The 22,301-nt window shown below is 35.8% G+C and overlaps 1 protein-coding gene across 3 annotated transcripts in view; it reads right to left on the bottom strand.

The window, feature by feature from the left end:
- Positions 1–1,458: 1,458 nt before the first annotated feature.
- Positions 1,459–22,301, bottom strand: part of DGKH (diacylglycerol kinase eta) — a 170,887-nt gene continuing 150,044 nt past the window's right edge. For 2 of the 3 annotated variants that reach the window (XM_076009416.1, XM_076009417.1), the window contains 4 exons: positions 22,025–22,144; positions 21,575–21,683; positions 19,354–19,484; positions 1,459–13,996 (listed from right to left, as the gene is read on the bottom strand). In XM_076009416.1, coding sequence (XP_075865531.1) covers positions 13,907–13,996; positions 19,354–19,484; positions 21,575–21,683; positions 22,025–22,144 — 450 coding nt within the window. In that variant the 3' untranslated portion in view covers positions 1,459–13,906. The remainder of the gene's footprint in view (positions 13,997–19,353; positions 19,485–21,574; positions 21,684–22,024; positions 22,145–22,301) is intronic. The other variant, XM_076009418.1, reaches the window with a different exon arrangement.

Here is a 22,301-nt window from a genome sequence, read left to right as displayed (position 1 = left end):
AAGTTCTTTAAATTTCTTGACAATCATTTGTAATCCAGAACATAGCCTTTGAAAGCTTCAGTTTCTCATCTGTAAAATAAAGGCTGATGATAACTTTCAAGATCCTCTTTTCTAGCTATCTTGAAAGTTATTACAATAAAGAAATGATAAAGGTCTGAGGTAATGGACATGCTAATTACGCTGATTTGATTATTATAGAATGTATACCTATATTGAAACATCACATTGTACCCCATGAACACGCATTAATACAATTATTATGTGTCGGTTATAAACTAAATTTAAAAGGCCAGGCGCGGTAGCTCACACCTGTAATCCTAGCACTCTGGGAGGCTGAGGCAGGAGGATTGCTCGAGGTCAGGAGTTCAAAACCAGCCTGAGCAAGAGCAAGACCCTGTCTCTACTATAAATAGAAAGAAATTATTTGGCCAACTAATATATATAGAAAAAAAAAATTAGCCGGGCATGGTGGCACATGCCTGTAGTCCCAGCTACTCAGGAGGCTGAGGCAGGAGGATCACTTGAGCCCAGGAGTTTGAGGTTGCTGTGAGCTAGGCTGACGCCACGGCACTCACTCTAGCCTGGGCAACAAAGCGAGACTCTGTCTCAAAAAAAAAAAAAAATATATATATATATATATAAACTAAATTATAAATAGGAGCTAGGGTGAATAAGGAGGTTGGATCATTCAGTGATTCCTAAACCTGTCCACCTAAGAATCACCAAGGGAGGGTGCTACAAATAAATGGCAATTTCCCAGACCTCTTCCCCAGAGATTCTATTAATAGTTCTATAGGTCCAAGGTAGTCCCTGAATTTTTTTTTTTTTTTTTTTTTTTTTTTGGAGACAGAGTCTCGCTTTGTTGCCCAGGCTAGAGTGAGTGCCGTGGCGTCAGCCTAGCTCACAGCAACCTCAAACTCCTGGGCTTGAGTGATCCTTCTGCCTCAGCCTCCCAAGTAGCTGGGACTACAGGCATGCGCCACCATGCCCGGCTAATTTTTTATATATATATCAGTTGGCCAATTAATTTCTTTCTATTTATAGTAGAGACGGGGTCTCGCTCTTGCTCAGGCTGGTTTTGAACTCCTGACCTTGAGCAATCCGCCCGCCTCGGCCTCCCAAGAGCTAGGATTACAGGCGTGAGCCACAGCGCCCGGCCTGAATTTTTTTTTTTTTTTAACATGCTCTCCAAATGATTCTTAGACAGTCAGCTAAACATTAGAAACTGTTAAACTAGCTCTGCGTTTTGAAAAGTTAGTACTGTGGGCTGTGACCTATTAGTGCTATTGTACTATAGCTCTGCAAGACATTAACATGGGGGGACATGGGTAAAGGGTGCACAGGCTCTCCCTGTATTATCTCTTACAACTGCATGTGAATTTACAATGATCTCAAAATAAGAAGTTTAACAACAACAACAAAAAAGTTTCCCACCAGAAAGAACATAGGCTCGACACGTTCATCAAATGCATTCTTTTTTATTTGAGAAGGACAATCTCAAGGCAGTGCCCTTTGGGAAAGACATCTCCCATCATCATGTACATCGAGATCAACCATTACTCTTAGCAAAGTACAAAAATACACACATCAGTGACTTCCGTACAATAAATACATAATCATGCATCCCACAATAAAAGGCACCGAAAACTTGTCACTTAGTAGTCATAAAAATTACTAGCTACATTAACAAAGCCACCCAAATTATCTGTACAAGGAAATGTAACAATATATTCCAAAGGTGAAAACACATAAAACATCTTTAAAATAGTATGCAATAAATATCTCAATTGCTGTATATATTTTAAAAAGTATGCCATTGTAAACAGCATGTAAACAAACAAAACTCACGTTGTCTTACCATTATTAAAAGTAAGTAGAGCCAAAGTTATAACCTCTGCTCTGTCAGGTATATTTCACTGGCAAGTGTGCTAAGCAGTTAAAAGTTTCACTCTTTTCTGCAGCAAACAGAGCCCACTGTGTAATAAATAGATAGATATTATCTGCATCTTTCAGATACAAGTACTTAGTTTCAAAACAGACTACCAAAATGTAGTAAATACTTAACTATAAATAATATGGCAAGGCTAAATTTAAAATATCCTTTGCAATGTAAGGGATAAAAGGAACTATATGATTATGTTTTTCACATGATGATAAATAGGAGGCAAATAATTTCTTATGATCTTTGTTGAAAGGTAAAATGAATTTGCTAAATATAAGGGGGAAAAGTCCAGATTTCTGAGCTGCCTCCTTTTGTGGACATTTTGCAAAACTGAACAAAGAGTAAAGTTGTATCAAACTGATAATTTTCTTTTGCTAGACAACATAGAAATGGTTGATACTGTAAATACTCACAAGTAAGGTTTTTTTCCAATACTTACTATTGACAATAGAGATAAAGACAGTTTTTTTCCTTCTCAGGAAGGAACCCTATTGCCTAACCATCAATAAATAGAGAAAGTTAATTTTTTATAACTCAAATACTTCTGTTTTGTTTTATCTATCTATCAGTGCCTTGTGGCACACAAATACTAGTATTATATTTACTATGTGCTTAAATAAGTATGCTACCTGTTAAATATTATTACTTCCTACTCCCCATTGAAAATAACTGAGGTGGAAACATCAACTCACAACTTCAAACAGAGCCTTAGAAGCATATTGGACACAGAATTTGCTTGGTTTTTTGGAGTGGAAGTAGCCTCCTCCAAAGTAACCTGAGAAACACTTGGTTTAAAAAAATGTCATCCTAATATCTTAAACAGACTGCAGAAAATTAATTGTGAAAACAAACTTGAACTCTACCAGATAGGAGCTCTGTCTTATTTTACTTGTATCCCCAGTATCTAATTGGATGCCAAGTGTAGAGCAGGTAGAAAAACATCTATCAAGAGAGTGAAGGGAGAGGGCATTTCATTTAATTACATACATTTTGACTGATATGTAATTTTAGAAATTACTAACTTTAAAGGTTAAACTTTCAGTGTTAACCTTTATCATTATTTGGAGACATGGTAGAAATGCTTTATAGAATCTCAAAAGAAAAACAGGCCCATAAGTAATAGGTTTTAGTCTTTATGGTCTATAAACAGTGGCAATAGTCACAAACAAGCCTTCTTGCATTTACATTAAAATGACCATTAACTATAAATGACCTGAGATCACCCAAACTCAGTCTATATCTCCCTGGATGAATATTATTTCAAAAAGTTTCACCTTCATTATTGCTTTTAATTCTTTCTCAACTCTCATTAGTGTGTGTAGGTTATCAGTGTATGTATTTATGTGGATCGTATACATTGAATGGCTGTAAAAGAGAAAGATAATTTTTAGGGCATATTTATAAATGACACATAAGAATTTGGCAGTTATGTGAAAATTCTGTAATCCTCATTCTTAGGAAAAAGCACTCTGATTTGGTAAATATTTCTGATGGACAGCTAACAAATGAATACCCTTCGTAAAACAATTGTTCTTTCCTGCTGTTTATCTTCTGTTGGCTTGCCCAGAGTGCATGAATGCTCAGGAATGCACTCTCACCTCCTGTGGACTTTCAGGGAATTCTAAGCTTTTATTTGTGAAAATATACAAATATAGGTTTCGGCTTTATATTACCTTCAATCAAAAATATTTATCAAAGTCCTACTGTGTCTAACTAGACATTGGGACTACAAAGATGGAGGGGGAGATTCGGTGGGAGAGGTAGATGTGTGTATGTGTAAAAACTATATAATTGAAATGTAACATGTTAGCAAAAAGTTTCAAGATACCGTGGAGCAAGGATGAAATATCTACCTGGGGAAGTCAGATAGGGCTTCACAGAAAGTTAAATTCAAACTGAGTCTTGAATGAGTTGATCTATGGCATTTGATTATGCCAAGGCACTAAATTGTGATTTGTTCCAAATTCTTGGATGACAAAAGCTCAGCAAGAGATGGCGAGCGAGGATGCTAAAAAGGTGGGCAGAGGAAGGGTCAAAGAGACTCCTTTCCATCCTGCTAAGGAGTTAGGTTGCTATGCTGTAAAGAAAAGAGAGCGTACTTACGAACTTTTAGCAAAGAGATGACAAAGCAAATTTGTTTTAGAAAGACTTCTCTGGTGGGAAAGAATCAAAGTAGAAAACCTGGTGGCTAAAAAGCTATGGCAAAAGCATAAGAGGAAAAAAAATGGTGAAGATTTGTACTGATGAAGGCTTGAACCTAGGCAATGCAATTATCATGTTACTAACTAATTAGAAACAGAACATAAAATGCCAGTTCAACTTCCAACATGGTCAAAAAATGGAATATGCAACTGCATAAATAATGAAAAAATGATATATGAAATGCTTTTGTTTGTACAATCCAAAACCAAGCTCAGGATTAAGCATTTGCGTTGTTCCATATTTCAGCTCATGAGTTTCTTGGCAGAACATAATTTACATAATGTTGCTATGAAAACTGTGTCATCTTTCAAAAGCTTTCCAAAACCTTTTCAAGTAAAAGGAAGAAAGGAAACAAAAGAACTGTTCAAGTTTGCAATTCTTTCATGCTCCTCATCATGTGTATTAAAAAACTGCTGCACAATTGAAATCTGTAAACAGGGCAGATTCTAATTAAAATTATAACTAATTTCAATTATACTAAGGTCATCTATATATCAGGTCATTGTGAAAAGCAAATTCCCAGAAAAATAATTTCTTCCAGTCACCATACCAAATCATTCTGGAATAATCATTTAGAGATCTGTCATCATGAAAAGTAAGTTGTGTCATTAAGACAAATCAAAATACCATGCTGATGAACTCCAATTCAGTCTTTTCTCTGTCCTACGGCTTATACCCTCTAATAATTCCAACCTTTTTCAGGGAGTGGGATTCAACAGGAGCTCCACATTATCACATTATGCTATAACAAATTCAGATTTAGCGGAGAAGACTTTAGGTCAAGAATCAGATAGTGATTGAATTCAAATATGTAAAAATAAAGTCGTCATTCACTTACCCTCATGTATAACTAATTTAATGATTTTAACTAGGTTATTCTAATTTAATTCCCTTAATCATTCCCAGATTTCCATTAATTAATAATTAAGACAATTCTAGTTTAGTTTCTTTATGGGAAGTTTTGGAGATACTTTGCATGAGAGAATACCATTCCATAGCCAGAGACCAAAGTCCTGGATCAGATAGCAAAGCAGCCATTCAGAACTGACAGCATAGAGAAAGTAATATCACAGGGAAAAACAAGGTAAGGGAGTCTCATACTCCATCTTTTAAATCATTGATTTAAAGAGACATTTTCCTCTTTGATGAATTAATCTAAAAAAAAAAAAAAGACATGAAGGCCTTAATTGAAAAAAATAAATATACTCACCTCTATAAAATGGTTGTTTGGGGTGAGGGTAGAAAAAACTGAAACTACTTAAAATTTTTGCAGATTTTAGAAGTATGTTTCTAGCCTATCCTAAAATGAATAATATGAACCTGTAGTATACATATGAAAAAACTTACAACCTCTGGTATAGAGGTACCAATTTAACTTCACTCTCATTTTTAAGCTGAACATCAAGAAATATCAATTTGGACTTTTAATTTTCAAATTATAGTCTGGGAAGCCTTACTTTATTAAAATGACAGTGGGAAAGGAATGGTGAAATTAGGTATGGTTCACACTTACATAGTTCCTTTTGTAAAAGAAAAATTACTAAGTGCCTACAATTGAAAATATTGTGTGCCATTTCTAATTGGGGAAACCAAGGCACCAAAACATACAGCTTGTTGAGAGGATATAAGGAGCCAGTGCCAAACTCACTGTAGAACCCAGTAAAGCTAAACCATATTCCCATCTCCAGAATTAGAGAATTATATAAAATTTATAATAGTGTAAATTTTAATAATTTTTTATTGTTTCAATGAAAGGAAAATATCCATCATCGCTAACAAATTTCAAGGCTTAGCAAGTCCATGAAAATCTCTTTGGTCTGCCATGGTATGGTCTGATCCACAATTACCAGTGTTTTTCTATAGGAAACCACCTCAGCCCTTCTGACTAGCTCTCACTGTGTTGCCCAATGCAGTAAACATGTGTGTGGACTATATCCAATGTCCGAACTACCTTCTTAACTAACTTCTAAATTTCAACAGTAGGATGGTCTCCCTGAATTCACTAGTTACTCTGATAAGATCTAGATATAGTTTTCACCAGTGTAACATTTTTTGTTTTCTGCTACTGTGCCCACCATACCATACATCTCATATGTGCTTTGCGTTTCTATAAGGTGAAAGATATCTAATGTTTAAACTATTTGTTCCCAAATGTTTGCCAAATTACCAACTCAAGTTCTTTTTTCCTGTAACTTCCATGTAATGTTTCTCACATATTTTCTTCTCTCCTGCTTTTTGATAATTGTTTGTGCAACAGTAAAGTCATTTTAAAACTCTATGCCTTTACAATAAATTAATTCTTAATCTCCTACTATGAGTTCTTAAATAATTTACAATCCATCTAGAATAAAACAGTTGAAGTCAGGGCTTGTTTGTGATTTCTTTGGTATACCACACAGTATTTTTTTCCTCCCTTGAAAACATGTGATTTTATTCTGTGTGGTATATTGTGCCATTATGTTTTAAATTTTTAGTTTTTTAAACAGTGAAACCGAAAATACATTTAAAGAGAAATATTCCCAAACAATAAAAATCTGATTGACTTACTTGACAGAAACAAACAATTATCCATGATGGTTACTATTTGTAAAATAGCCCAGGGTCAAATGCAAATGTGTGTTATAAATATACACCCTGCAACTGAGAGCAGGATACTAGAGGTATGTGGTATTTTTTTGAGTTCAAGATTCTTAATGGTCATTTGGATGTCATATTGGCAGTACAATCACTGAGATCTCTCTTACAACAAAAATTGAAAATCTACCACAAAAAAAAGTTGAAGGTAAAATAAGTTAACCTTTAAGTTGAAGGTAAAATACATATTTGCATGATGAATCCCTTGACTATATTAAGTTCTTAATATTGGTGATTTCATTTTAGCTTTATGCCTTTTTATATGTATTTTGAATATAAAACCTATTTCTTAAACAAAGTATTACTATTCATCTGTCTATGATGGTAAAGAATACCACTTTTTATAAGAAAAAAATGGGCATCTGTTTGACAGAAATGAGTACTTCAAGTACATAAGTAAATCATTAACAGAGCTATTACACTCTAAGCAACAGCAGTAAAAAGGAAAAGAGCCAAAATATGCATTTTGTATAAAGATTAAATTTCACGACATAATAAATAAATGCACTGATTTATACAACTTGTGAAAACCTTTTGACGATTGCAAGTAATACTGTTATTGACTTTGCTGATATCAGCACTGCCTCACATAGAGCAATTCAAAGGTAAAATTCTTGCCCCTAAAGCCACAAAATATACAAAGCTTTTATATTTGTTTGTTATTAAATATTTTATCTGCCAAAATTCCTGCAAACTAAAATACATCTTGACAGTTTGAATAACCAGCATGATAATTATTTTGGTATAAAAAGATAAGAAAAATTTTAATATGAAAATTAATAACACCAATAAAAGGAGAAACCTGTTGTATAAATAGACATTTTAACATAAAAGCAAGACTTTTTTTATCACACTTAAGAGGAAGAAAAATATCCGGTACAACTTACTTGAAGGTTTGAAAATAATTATCATATTTTCCCAGCTCTAGATAAATATATTACTCCAATTTACTAGTCATCTTCAATATACAATATATAACTCACAAAACTGGGAATGTTACAATATCAAAACCTTTCACAGCACGAGTTACCAGTTACCAGAACTGTAAGAAATCTTTAGCTACATATCAGTTTAATATTTAGAATATAGAAATAGACATGGCTAAGCCATGGGAAACAATAGTGCAATCAAACATTAAGGATCACAAAATATATCCTCTTTCCTTTTTAGCTTGTATATCTAACTGTATTATCCTACTAATGGCATTATCAGCTAACTATGAAACTCCTTTATTTCAATGCATTTTAAAAGTAACCCTATTTTTTTTAGGTTTGGTTAATGTACTCTTGAAATACAGTTCCTATGAAATACCCAGACTATTTATAAATTCCTATACAATTGAATAACTTGTAGCTAAAGTGAAATATTCTTTGTGGAGTTTTTATAACTTTTAAGTAGTGGCTTGGTTTTTGTTTTTCCAACTAAAACTTGGAAGTGCATAAAAATATAAGAGTATATAAATAATGTAAATACAATATCTTAAATCACATGAGGGGAATTCATCTGTTCACCTATAGTATGTAATAGCGGGTTTATCTTAAACATTGTTAACTGAGTTTAACAGTCTCCGTTACTCTGTTAAACTTATTTTCCTAAAAAGAACAAACAATTATACAAACAGGTACAGTCCAGCTGTCTTTGATCTCTCTGTTCTCTATAATGATAAATTTGTATGGTTTTTTTCTTCTAATATAAATGCCTCGAGACAAAACTTGGAAAAAAGAATAAAGAGAAAACAATAATAAAGCTAAGAAAAAATTAATGTTTTGCATATTATAAAAACCAATAATCATCAACTTCTAAAAATTTTGGTTATTTCTTTAGGAAGGAATCCTATTGCAAAGGCATCCTGTTAACTGATCTGACACAGAGATTGCTATACAAGTCAGCTGGGGGATGTCACAGCAAGGATAACAAGTCCCTGGGTCAGGACAGTGAGAGGAGAGGGAGACATGTTGTAGCCAAGCACTGTGGGAACCACTCAGGGAGGCTATTCCATTGGCCAGCTGTTACTATTTGAGGAATTTTGGGTTCTCACTCTTCATTTCAGCTGATTTAAAGAACTTGGTGTTTTAATTCTGCCTCTTGTATTACCAAACTCCAAACCCACTGTCTTATCCAGGTTACATTTGAAAGATGTAGGATGAGTTCATTGGGCTGGGGGTTGATGTAGGGGGGACAGGAGAGATACTGGATGTCAAGGTTGAGAGATGGATCATTTTTACAGCTTAATTAAAAGCTATATTCTTAAAGAATTCATATCCATAGAGCATGAAAGTCCACTATGCTGTCAGCCCAGTCAGAGATAATAGATGTTTTACTTTAGAAGTGATGTATAAAGGTAACTTCTATAATTTTCTAAGGCATACCTTTGCATGACTATTTCCATCCTTGATTCTTATTTTAAAATAACTTCCATGAAGACAAACATATTACCTTCTTTATTCATAGAAATTAGCTAAAGAATCTCTAAGTAGTTATGTTTTGGTAAATTATGTCAATATGTAAAAATTACTAACTAAAGGATTTTTGACAACAAGTCATTGGGGAAGATCTTATGATAGAATTAAATCATTTGTATTTTGAAGTCAAGAATATGATATGTTATTTTTAGGCACTATTTTAAGTAATTATTAACCATGTGAAAAATCAAGATAAGTTAGCATAAGAAAAACAGATCTCAATCTAGCAAAACATGCCACATGCCTTCTTTGAGGGCTTAAATGACACATTCACTTTACTTGTACTCATTTTGGTTCTTTCCTTTTTTTTTTTCTTTGCATGCCTAATGATTCATTTAATGTGTGTGTGCTGCTATGTGTCTTCAAGCATGAACTATGTCAAGAACATAATCTAGATAAGAGAAAATTAAAATGCACAAGTTGTAGGCAACTGACCCCGTTTTTACTTATCTCAGTACATATTCTTCCGAAATGTTCCCTATGACTAAGTTGTGAACAAATGAACATGCCACATGAGCAACAAACTGAGCAAATGTGGGTAGTTAGTGAGTTAAAGGCGGAGGGAGGACTGGAGGGAGGCCAGCTGTGTTGGTCGGCTTGTCTCCTGTGTTTCACATTAGCTACCAAAATACAACCACCGAGTAGGTAGGGCTCATCTAGAACCAGAATTAGGAATAAGAATTGAGAAGAAAATTCAGCTATGATAATAAATGAGTTTCAGCTCATTTCTGGGATTAGCCAGAGAATAAATGGAAAACAGTGGCTTAGGGAACAAGCTATTCTGGGGACCTTCTGGAGACCTCAGACCCTAGATCCCCAATATCTAGGAAACATCAAATGGATCCAGGCCAGTGCTAATCATCTGAGGAATCTTGTTAAAAGGAAGATTTTGATTCAGTAGGTCTGGAGTGGACCTGAGATTCTGCATTTCTGTAAGCTCTTGGATGATATTGACGCTGCTGGCCCATGACCACATTTTGAGTAGCAACGATCTAGACCAGTGCTGTCTGACAGAATTTTTATAATGCCGGAAATGTTCTACATCTGTACACTCCACGATGGTTCTTGAGCTCTTGAAGTATGGTTAGTGCAATTGAGAATGGATTTTCTAATTAAATTAAATTTAAATTTGCATAGCCACATGTGGCTGGTAGCTGCAATATCAGCCAGCTTAATTCTAGACAACCATGGGTCACCTCATCTCAGCCAGAGCAATATGTATTATAGTCCCCAAATTATCTAATCCATCAATTCATTTAGATTATCTAGCAAGTATCCTTTTATAAAATGCAAATGGTAAAATTAGCTTCTTTAAATTGTTTTCTTCCTAACACTTAGCTCAATGACCCACCATGTGTGCTTAAGGTAGGGAGAGATGAAAGAGGTCATTCTGTACAGGGACAATTGTGGGGAAAGGAGAGTAGACAGCAGCGAGAATTTGTGCAACTGTGACTATACTAGGTATGTGGGAAAATGAAGAGCCAAAAAGTAGGAAAGAAAGTCAGTAAGGGAGGTGGAAAGACACTGAAGAGAAATAATGAGTACTTGGGAATTTTACTTAGGCTTGACCCTATCCCTTCCCTCCTTGGAAAGCAAATTCTTCCTTGGGAAAATGGAACTGAAAGAAAACAGATTCTGGCTGCGATCCCCTCTCCACCAATCATCCAGGTGTGGGAGAGCCTATCAGGAAGAAGAGGTGACAGTGACAGCCATTGCAGCCACAGTCAGGTGCAGGCCAGAGCTGGCCACCTGGCTCATGCGTGGAGCAAAACACAGCGGCCCCGTGTGCACTCCCCAGAGCCATGATCCAATCCCATGGAGAAGCTCTTCCTACTTTTCTTTGTAACCCCATCTCCCTTAAGAAGATCGTTTCTCTGAGATGCTGACAGGGGCCTGGGGAGGCTCTCAGGGCACCATTCTGGCAAACAGGAGTCAGTGAGGTCATTTGGGTCCTGTGCAGCCACATGTAAACACAGCACATAGAGAAAATTGCTCTCATTCGGGGGGAAAAAAAATCCAAACTGTCATGTTAAAGAATTTCCTTCATCCAGAAGCCATTTTCAGGAAAATTCTAGCTCGTTAAGGCTTCCATTAAGGGATTCAGGCTCTATCCACTGACCTAGCTGGGAATTCACTGTACGATCCCACTCACTGAGATTGCAAAGCATATATATAAAAGCATATATATATAAGATTAAAAAGATCAACAAAGAAACAAAAAAAATTCAATCTTTTACATCACGGTCTTAAAGTCTGACTATGTTACAGGTCGGGAAATTACTTTCTATTGACAAAAGGATATTTTGGGGAGGTGAATGAAAATCAGTAAAGATTTTTATATTAACACATGCTTTGTGTTAGAGTTCCTCCCCTATTTGCCCCCCACTTTACCTACTGTGACAGAGCTAGACAGGGACCTGTGATCTCAGAGGAGTTCTGGGAATGGGGCACCTCCCATTTGGTTTCATAGGAAAGTGTTTACAAGAGCAGGACACCACTCTAGGTGGGACTATAGGAGAGCTGAAAAAGGACTTCATAGGTGTGGACCAGGGGTCCTCAGACTTTTTAAACAGGGGGCCAGTTCACTGTCCCTCAGACCGTTGGAGGGGCAGGCTATAGTTTTAAAAAAATTATGAACAAATTCCTATGCACGCTGCACATATCTTATTTAGAAGTAAAAAAACAAACGGGTAAAAACACCCGCATGTGGCCGGCGGGCCCTAGTTTGAGGACGCCTGTGGGGACCAACCCAGGATAATTAAGTGAGTAGCTCATGACTCTTTTTTAAACTACTAGATGTAATTCCCTTTGGAAAATTTTTATGTATCCACAACCTATTTTACCTATTATTTGGTAAAATATATAGTCAGACATACTTGGTCAGAAACTCATCAGGTTCATTCATTTTTAAGATATCCAAATTTTGTGATTTTACTAGTAGTTAAATACCCAAGTTATAAATAAGATGTCAAATAGTTAAACTCCTTTGATATAATTAAATTCTATGCCTGACCTTGGTTCATTTTAAATGCTCTCCTATTAATATTTCTCTTTAAACACTGGGCAAAAAATTGTCTAGAAAATATCAAGGATACTATATGTCAATATTATACATATGTATGTATATACATATACATGTATATGTGTATGGATATGTTTATACACATATACATGTATATGTATATATCTGGGTATATGTATACCTACTGAGCACTTAGCAGACTACTTTATGAAAATTGTCACCACTTGGTCAGTACCCTGTTTACTTCTTTTATATAGAACATTTAAAAATATTACAATTTAATTTTTTGGTACATAATGGCTACAGAAAGCCTATTTAAGGATATTTTTGTGACTTTTTGATATGTATGCCTTTGGCTTTCAAAGATTTGATAATTGTAATGTTGACTTCTAATGAGGTACACTGAAGTAGAGTGGTTTAGAAAAAGGAAAATCATATCTACCTGATAGGAATTAAGAATTGAGAAAGAGAATAATAACAATGTAAAGCCCTTAAGAAAAAATTTAGATCTCTTCTTTTGGGAAGTTCATGTCAGAAGTTATTTTAGCTAGTGGGTGAGTCTGGGTGATCCATCAGTACACAAATCTTAGCTGAGACCTTGGGAAACTCCTGGAGGTCAACACTACACTATATTATAAATTCAAATAGAATATTAAATAATTATTATATTGAAATGAAACAATAGAAACAAAATGTGGCAATTTGGGGTTGGAAAGCTATAGTAAGTTCTGTTAGGCAACGGGGCATGTAATTTTAGGAAAATATCCAGAGAATTTTCTTAATGTGCATACCTACTATTTATGATAGACTGAAATGAAATTGACTTGCATAAGATGTATATCATTTGTTGGTTATGGCACAGACACATGTTCACAAAGTCTTAAGTACAGAATATTTATAAAAAATTCCACATTAAAAAACAGAAAAGTGCAGTGCCCTTAGCCAACAAAAATGAACTTGAGCAATAATAAATTAAATTCCATTAAAACTGACATTAAAGCTATTAAAGTGTTACAATATTAGATGTGACATGCAAGAAAAAGAATGACATTTCAGGTAGGAACATCGTGCACTTAGATTTGCAATCATTCATAGTATTTGACGGGTTTTAACTATATTCTTTGCCCACTGAGCACTAGGAACCTGAGGTGATTCCAATCTAACATTCAAAACACAATTTATATTCCAGCCTCCTAACCAATGATTTTAAGGAAAAAGCTAATGCTTCCAATAGTGAAATCTAGTAAGTTTTAGCCACATACTGTTATGCAGCTGCACAGTAAGAATATTCCATCAGACCAGATCTAAGGAAAGGAAACATTTTACAATTCCGCCTTTTAGACAATGCAATCATCTCAGATTCCTCCTACCTTTTTACCATTGCGAACATATCTGAACACGTCAGGTTTGCACAATAAGAAAATGGCTTTGTGGAATGTTTTTGGTTTTTTTTTTTTTTTTGGCACAAAAATATTTTCTAATACCGCAAATCAAAATTTTCACCCACAACAAAATATCAAACCATAGAGGTGTTTCACTGGTGCTTACTTATCTGTGTAGAAAACTATAAGAATGGCCAATTGCTTCCAAGAACTTTGTATTAAGTAGCAATCACTTCTCTTTCAAGGAATAGCACCAGTATGATCACACCTCAGACTGGGGAGTGCTCCTTCCAAGCTCTTTAATTCCCTGGAGAATTCGCTTCACATGGCCCACTTTCGGTATCCCCAGGTCCTAAAAAAAAGAAAAGAAAAAGACCAAAGGTAGAAAGAAATAAAAAAAGAAAGGAAAGAATGAAAAGAAAGAAAGCAGAAAGAGAAAGAAGTTTACTGATAACAGAAAACTGGGGACTAAATATCTAACCAGCAGGCAACACAGTTAGCATTCAGTACATCCATTTTAGTATATTTTCAATGATTCAAGAAGTGAAAGCTAGAAAAATATTAATAAGCTAATAAAACAAAAACAACCTGACATTGAAGAATTACCAACTGGTAAAAATCACATCTTACACAAACTCTTAACTGTGACATACACATAAATTATATACAGTGGCAGTTCTTCAAGAGTCAAAACTAATTTAGTTTCTCCTTTTTTTTTCTTTTTTTCCAGATAGGCTCTTTGGGATCTCTGAGAAAAATGATGTAGGACACCAGGGCATCCACAATTAACTCTGAGGCAACATTTCTTGTGATAAAGTATTGAATTTAAAAGTGAGGCTTAATTCTAGAGGAAGATACCAGTGCCTGCTACATAGATTTGGACTGTAAATGTGTTTGTGATTGCATTAAAAGTCTTTGATTTGAGAGGAATATTCTTTATACATTTTAATGGGCAAAAAGTTGCTTAAATATAGTTATCTGTTGGTTAATGCTTTCTCTCAAAATACTATTGGCTCTTTTCCCTCAGAATTGTCTTTCTTGTTTCTTAAAGAACTATCTTTCTATAAGTGCTAAGACTTCGATATTTAACTTTCAGAAATGGATGATGACTTCAGAGTGTACATAACAGGTGCTTTGCAAATATTTGTGGCATGAATGAATTAAACCCATCCAAGATAACCATGATATTCACTATGTGAAAAACTAAAAGAAAGAGTTAAGGCCTCTAAACTCTACAGTTTCTTTAAATGCAATGGGTATAATGAGTTTGCTAAAATTTGAAATATTTAAAAATATTAAAAAGATGACTTCCAAAGCAGCCTAAAAAACAGTCATAAGATTACTCATCTGGGAAGATAGATTCCAAATATCTACCCTACTTTGTAAATTAAGAGTATTATTTATTTTTAAACTTGTAAATGAAATAGATCAAACTGGTTTAAATCTTCTCTCCCTCTCTCCTCCCCCACACCCCCTCACCCTTTATGAATTCTTTGCGTTGTATAGTAGCAATGCTACTGATAACTTTGAATCCTTTTGGAAAATATTCTTTCCATACCCAGTGCTATTTTCAAACTCAAGATAATTTCAGGATAATATTTTTATAATATTTAACTGACCTAGAAAATAGAAAAGTATTTTCTCATATGACACAGGACATCCAAAATTAGTCCTAAGGCAACTATACGTTTCCTGAATATGTGCTAAATATCAAACTTAAAAGCAAGTTCAACTCCTAGAGGAAGATGCCAGTGCTTGATATCTAAATTTGGGATGTAAATGCATTTACAGTCATATTTAGATTCTTTTGAGTGGAATATTTAATATTTCTTTATACTCTGTGATAACATAAGTATCTGATTATTACATATATTTAAATATTAAATATCTTATTTTTAGGCCATATACACACACTGTATTCTCAAGAATAAAAACTTATTTGGGGGAAGTAGACTTTACTCAGAATTACTATCTTGGTGTTACAGGATGAATGTTTTCCGTGGAGTTATACTAACTTACTAGCTATATTTTCAATACTTCAGTTTGAAATCAATACTTTTGTGTCTTCTAGGGTATAGGCTATGATAAAGCTATGTCATAGCATTTGTTATATCTTTATTTTTATCATATGTCATATATTTTATCATATATCATTACATATTAATTTTTGTCATATCCTTTATTATTGCCTTTTTCTTTCTTTGAACGAATAAGTCTAATTTTGCCAAAGCGCACTTTATGGTTATACTTCTAGCCATATGCATACAACTTTCCAAATAGGAAAAACAAACAAACAAATAAACAAAAGTCATCCCTCCCACCACCATGTCTTTACCATTTCCTTTGGTGTCCCTCCTACGAGTGTTCTAGCAGGGAAAATACTGTAGTCAGTTTGCTGCTTTTTTTTTTTTTTGAGACACAGTCTCGCTTTGTTGCCCAGGCTAGAGTGAGTGCCATGGCGTCAGCCTAGCTCACAGCAACCTCAAACTCCTGGGCTCAAACGATCCTCCTGCCTCAGCCTCCCGAGTAGCTGGGACTACAGGCATGCGTCACCATGCCCGGCTAATTTTTTCTATATATATTAGTTGGCCAATTAATTTCTTTTTATTTATAGTAGAGACAGGGTCTCGCTCTTGCTCAGCCTGGTTTCGAACTCCTGACCTTGAGAGCGATCCACCTGCCTCGGCCTCCCAGAGTGCTAGGATCACAGGCGTGAGCCACCGCGCCCGGCCCAGTTTGCTTCTTTATCTGCTAAACCATATTACAAATATTTTCCCTTTCCCAACTTTATACTGTCACGTTCCTATCTCTAGTTGTTTCTGTAATAAGGAAGTGACACTTGGGCCGTGGTCTGAGCAGGAGGTAGCCAGGTGAAGGTAGGTGGAGAGGACAGCCAGAGAGGGTCTGCTCACCCCTAAGGTGAGAAAAAGTTCAGCATTTTTAAGCAACTGAAATAAGACCAGGGTGGGTGAGACACAGCCCTGTGAGGGCCCAGAGACTGCACAGGAGGTTGGGTAAATAGGCAGAACCTTGTAGGTCTCCATAAAGATGGGGGGTCTTCATTCTCATTAAAATGGGAAGCCACTAAAAGGTATCAAGAAGAGAAGTGACAGACCTGATTGATGATTTTTAAATACCACTGTGGTTGCAACGTGGATAATGGACTGAGAGACAAAGAGTAGCGGTGGAAAGACCACTTGGGAAGCTACTGACTTCACACAAGACTGGACAGTAGCACCCAGCAGGACTGTGGACAGCAGATAAAGAGAAATGAGTACAGATTGGAGTCAACATGATTTGGTGATGGGCTCGACAGGTTAGGGGAGGGGTTCTCAAATTTTTAAAACAGGGGGCCAGTTCACTGTCCCTCAGACCATTGGAGAGTGGCGCACTGTGGGCCCGGGACGAGTCAGCTGCTAAGCAGGACAGGCAGCGGCAGCAAAAACACCCGGCCCCTGGATAAATGTGCTAGGTGGCCCGTATGTGGCCCGTAGTTTGAGGACACCTGGGTTAGGGGGAGATGGATGAGGAAGAGGAAGGTGCTAAGTATGACTTTGGGTTTCTCTGCCTGGAGTACCCAGAGGACCAGAGGAATGACTTATTAAAATGCAGGGCACTGGAGAAGAGGCAAAATGGGAGTGGAATGGGACATGAAGAGTTTGGTTTTGGACATGTTAAGACTGACATCTCTGTGCCATATGCAAGAAAGCAAGTGGTCAGTTGGCAACACAATGTCAAGTTCACAAATCAGGTCAGGCAGGGCTGGAGAGATAACTTGTGAGCCATTGATCTAAAATTTGAAAAAATGGGGATGGACAAGATTACCTCGGGAGCAGGTAATCATTTACCAACATGCAGAGACTACTGTCAAGGGTCTGCCCCTGAGGACAGCTACAGCCAGAGAACAATGGGGGCTCCTTCTCTAGCTTCGTGGTTTTGTGCTACAGAAGGCTCTTTTCTTTTCCCATCCTCCCCCACCTGTCTCAGAGCCAAAAGAGTTGAAAAGGACAATGTCAACACAAATTTCTGACAGAAGAGTTTTAAGGGAGAGAATGTAATTTGCATTAAAAATAAAAACAAAACAGAACAACAAAAAAAAAGCCCCATGAAGAGCTAAAGAGAAAGTTTACTAAAATAATTCTTAGCCATCACCTTTCTATGCTCATCTTCTCAGTAAGGTCTTATCACTCTAACTTTGCCTTAGTGTATGTTCGAGCTTTGTTTTTTCATTCTGCAAATACTTGCTTCATTCACTGTGTGTGGATTATCTGTATATTTATATGTGTTTGTATGTATGTGTGTTTATAAGCATATGTTTTTTATATATACACACAGTCTTTTCCTTGAATGTATGCTTATTCATGGCAAATGAGAGGCCAACTTCTAGAGGGCAGATACTTCCTAGAGAAGCTAGTATAATATATTAATCAGTAGCTACTCGACAAATATTGCTGTTTGCCAAGGATATCAGAAGTTACACAAATATGTCGGATATAATGAGCTCCTGCATTTACTTTTTTGTGTACTCATTTCAAGTTTTGAAGCCAACCTTTGCTTTATGAACTCTAATACTGTATGCTTTGCTATGTTCCAAATTTAGAACTCTCAGCTAAGGTAATTAATTAATCTATTATTTTTATGGCTAAAAATGTTTAGGTATAAGTGGTGTTCTCCTGTTGATGTACCAAAACTCTCTATTACTCTGTTTAATAAAGACCTTTGCTTCATACTACCCATTATCTGTTCTAAGATCTTTGCTAACATATTTATTGATGAAGGCACAATAGTTCATTAATTTGTTAGAAATTCACTGTATCATAATTCAAAGCATTTTAGAACCTGGTCTAGAGGAAAGGGATCAACTCCAACAAATGTTATTACTTATTGGAACTTTCAAAATCACAGTGTGTGGTAACAAAAGATGACAAAATCCTACTCCCAACCCATGGATAGAATACGCTCATTTGGCTATTTCTACTATTGAATATCCACCCAAAAAATAAAAGGAAATTGCCACAGATCACAAATTAATAATTTTCCCTCTTTGTCATAAATAACAAATAGGATCTGAGCTACTTTCTAGCAAAAGCTAGGCGTAGATTTTACCCTCATTTACTAAAGAAAATATTAAATTTATTTTTGAGAATAAAAGAATTTTAACAATATGTCATGGGAAGGAAATTTGAATTTATTGGTCTAGCTGTTTGTGTGACTTAGGAGTGGCCAATTTAGAAACACAACAAAATCATAGGACTTTAAGTAGCTTTTACTTTAAGTCTCTCATTTAGTTCCATATACTAGAAAGGCTTTTTTATTAGTATTTTGAATTAACTTTTAGTTGTTAGTATTAGAATTTTTTTAGTCATTTTTAGGAACAATTATCACCTTCCATGTTGATCCAGTAAAATGTGCTGATGGAAACATGATCCATTTGGAAATACCAGCACAGGAACAATCATACCAATGGATGCAGAAAAAATTTACTAAATTCATGCTGAGCGTTAGCTTTAATAGAGAGCAATTTTGACAGGAAAATATTGCTGACATTCTTATTTTAGACAGCGTACAAGGAACTCAGCCCACAGGACAGTAAATGTTAGATTACATAACATAAGCCAAGCTAAAGCACATAACAGAAGAGGCACAGGAGAAAGGATTCTGTTTTGCAAGAACATTTTCAAGAGCAGAAGAGTAGCACAAAGGAAATACCTTAAGATCTCGCCTTTCCAGATGCAAAAGTTCAGCCCCTCTGATGTCATGACGGATGAAGGTATCTTTGTACTCTCCCAAATTGAGCAGATCCAGCCAAGCAGCAACTTCCTCTGTGCCCCATTTCTGAACTACCAAAGTTAAGAGCAAAACCCCCATAATTTCTACATGCTCAATGCATTACAAAGCAAAGGTTGGCCAAAGAGGATGCAAAACAGAGTGTAGCAGCAGTGCTAGCAAAGGCAAGGTTAAAGGTCTCGTTTCAAAAAAACTATAATTTCACTTTTTCCCATGCAGGTGACAGACTCTCAATCAACACAAGAATCTGACTATACAAAGACATTTACGGCCATGCATCCATGCTTAGCTTTATTCCAATATCCTCATTAAAGCCACCCAATATCCATCCAAAATTTATTTCATATCATTAGGATCAGTGGTACAGGGTCTACATAAGCTCTGATGATTTTCCTAAAAGCATGTATGAAAATAGCTACAGACTACAATGAACTACAAATGCTAATTAAAATTTACAATCTGATGTGGGCTACTCAATTTTAAACAAACTTTTATGCTTAAGGTCTTGCTAATTTCAAGTGTTGACTATATTGGTTCCATTATACTACTATTGATAATAACAATAATCAATTTATCAATTTAATATCATTTAAAAACCTCATCATCACTGCTAAGATTAGTTATGTTATTTTTCAGTATGTATAATCATTATCTTATATATTTTATTCAACATTGATTAGCTTAATTAAAGCCTACTTATTTGTTTTTTTTTTTTTTGAGACAGAGTCTCGCTTTCTTGCCTAGACTAGAGTGAGTGCCGTGGCGTCAGCCTAGCTCACAGCAACCTCAAACTCCTGGGCTCAAGCGATCCTCCTGCCTCAGCCTCCCGAGTAGCTGGGACTACAGGCACAAGCCACCATGCCCGGCTGATTTTTATATTATATATATTAGTTGGCCAATTAATTTCTTTCTATTTTTATGGTAGAGAGGAGGTCTCGCTCAGGCTGGTTTTGAACTCCTGACCTTGAGCAATCCGCCCGCCTCGGCCTCCCAGAGTGCTAGGATTACAGGCGTGAGCCACCGCGCCCGGCCTATTTGGTTTTTAAATGCCCTTCAATAGCTACCCTATGAACACCACAAATAAGGTTTTATATCACTTTTTTAAAAATGAGATAACTGGCCAGATGCAGTGGCCCACGCCTGTAATACTAGCACTTTGGGAAGCTGCCTCAGGAGGATCACTTGAGGCCAGGAAGTCAAGACCAGCCTTGAGCAATAGCAAGACCCCATCTCTACAAAAAAATCCAAAAATAAGCCAGTCACAGCGGCATACATCAATAGTCCCGGCTACTCAGGTGGCTGAGGCAGGAGGACTGCTTGAGCCTAAAATTTTGAGGTTGAGTGAGTTATGATAATGCCACTGCACTCTAGTCCAGGTGACAGAGGCAAGACACCGTCTTAAAAAAAAAAAAAATAGATAGCTAACTCAGAAGAATTTATAAAATGATTTGATTATGAAAGGCAGCTACCATCATATACGTAGAACTTGAAGATGCTTTAGCACTAGTACAGTGAGTAAATTTAAACTTTAAGGAAAGGCGAAAAGGGAACTAGAAAAACAGCAACAAAGAGAGGGTTTAATCTTTGCTTGAGAATGCAAGTATTACAGCACATAGTCCTGATTATCAAGGGGTTAAAAAGTCCTTAAAACAAGGGAAAGAGAATATATAACATCAGGAGGAAAATATATTTGGCAAGTTAAAGGAGTAAATGAAAGTTTCTGTGTTCCATGTATCGTGATCTAAATTGTGAACTTTGAAGAAGAAAAACAAATCACACACTGATGCTTTGAATTGCTGATGAGAAAGATAAAGCCATCTGAACAGAGACACCCACGGAACAAAGTAGAAGCAAATTAGCAACCACCTCATTTTCTTGTGTGCTTCGTTACTACAGATTCCTACTGAGACTTTAGCATGTTTTAGGTATGACATGATTTTTTATGGTAAAATTCACATAACAGGAAATTCACCACTGTAACCATTTTAAAGTGCACAATTGAAGGACATTTAGTGTACTCATAATGGTGTGCAATATTCACCACTATCTAGCCCTGGTACACTTTCATCACTGCAGTGATATCACTTTAATAAGTTATTTTTTCATAATGTTATGCTTTCCCCTTCCCATGTGGACAACCTACCAGGCTGTGAACTTGTCTTCTGCTTCTGAACCTTTTCCTTTTTAAATTTTGGCACTATGCGAAATACTGTGCTTCTGTTGTTTCTTTTGGTGCAATCCATAGGAGGCTCCTGTTCAAATCAAGCAAGAAAAGAATTTTTTTCAGGGTATTAAGAGAACAAAAACCCACTCTGATAATAGAGATGAAATGGGAATAGGTTATAAACACTAGCCATTGTAGAACAGTTTTAACTTCTTAAAAAAAAAGTTCATGATGTACTACTGGAAATGTACCAATTCCCATAAATTGCCTTTGTTCACATAAATGCCTTTTCTTACTTGCTTAAGAACAGTATATTTGAAAGTAGTATTCAAAATGTATTTTTCCCTAAATATCTCTTTTTCAAAGATGAGTTCAAATGCTACGCTGATAAGGTGTACATTTCCAAAGAAAAAGGCTGAATTTACATACCTCATCCTCGTTTGGGTGTAAGATATAGTAAAGCCAAGGAATCTCTGTTAATTTCTGCAACTCCACCTCCACTGAGTGTAAGGCATTGGACACCCGCTCTTCATGGGGAGATTCCAACTGCTATTCACCAGCAGATTAAAAAATAAAACAAGACTCAGTAACAAACCTCAAATAGAATAAATTATTTTATTTTGACAGTGAATACCCTTACCTCTTATTAGGCTAGTATTTTTAAATTAAGGAAATTTTTTAAAGGAACATTCCTTTTTATTAACTT

This window comes from Microcebus murinus, chromosome 13, assembly GCF_040939455.1.
Source record: "Microcebus murinus isolate Inina chromosome 13, M.murinus_Inina_mat1.0, whole genome shotgun sequence".
NCBI classification, from domain to species: Eukaryota; Metazoa; Chordata; class Mammalia; order Primates; family Cheirogaleidae; genus Microcebus; species Microcebus murinus.
The sequence above is the reverse complement of the archived record's forward strand: the minus strand, read 5'-3'. Positions and strand labels throughout refer to the sequence as shown.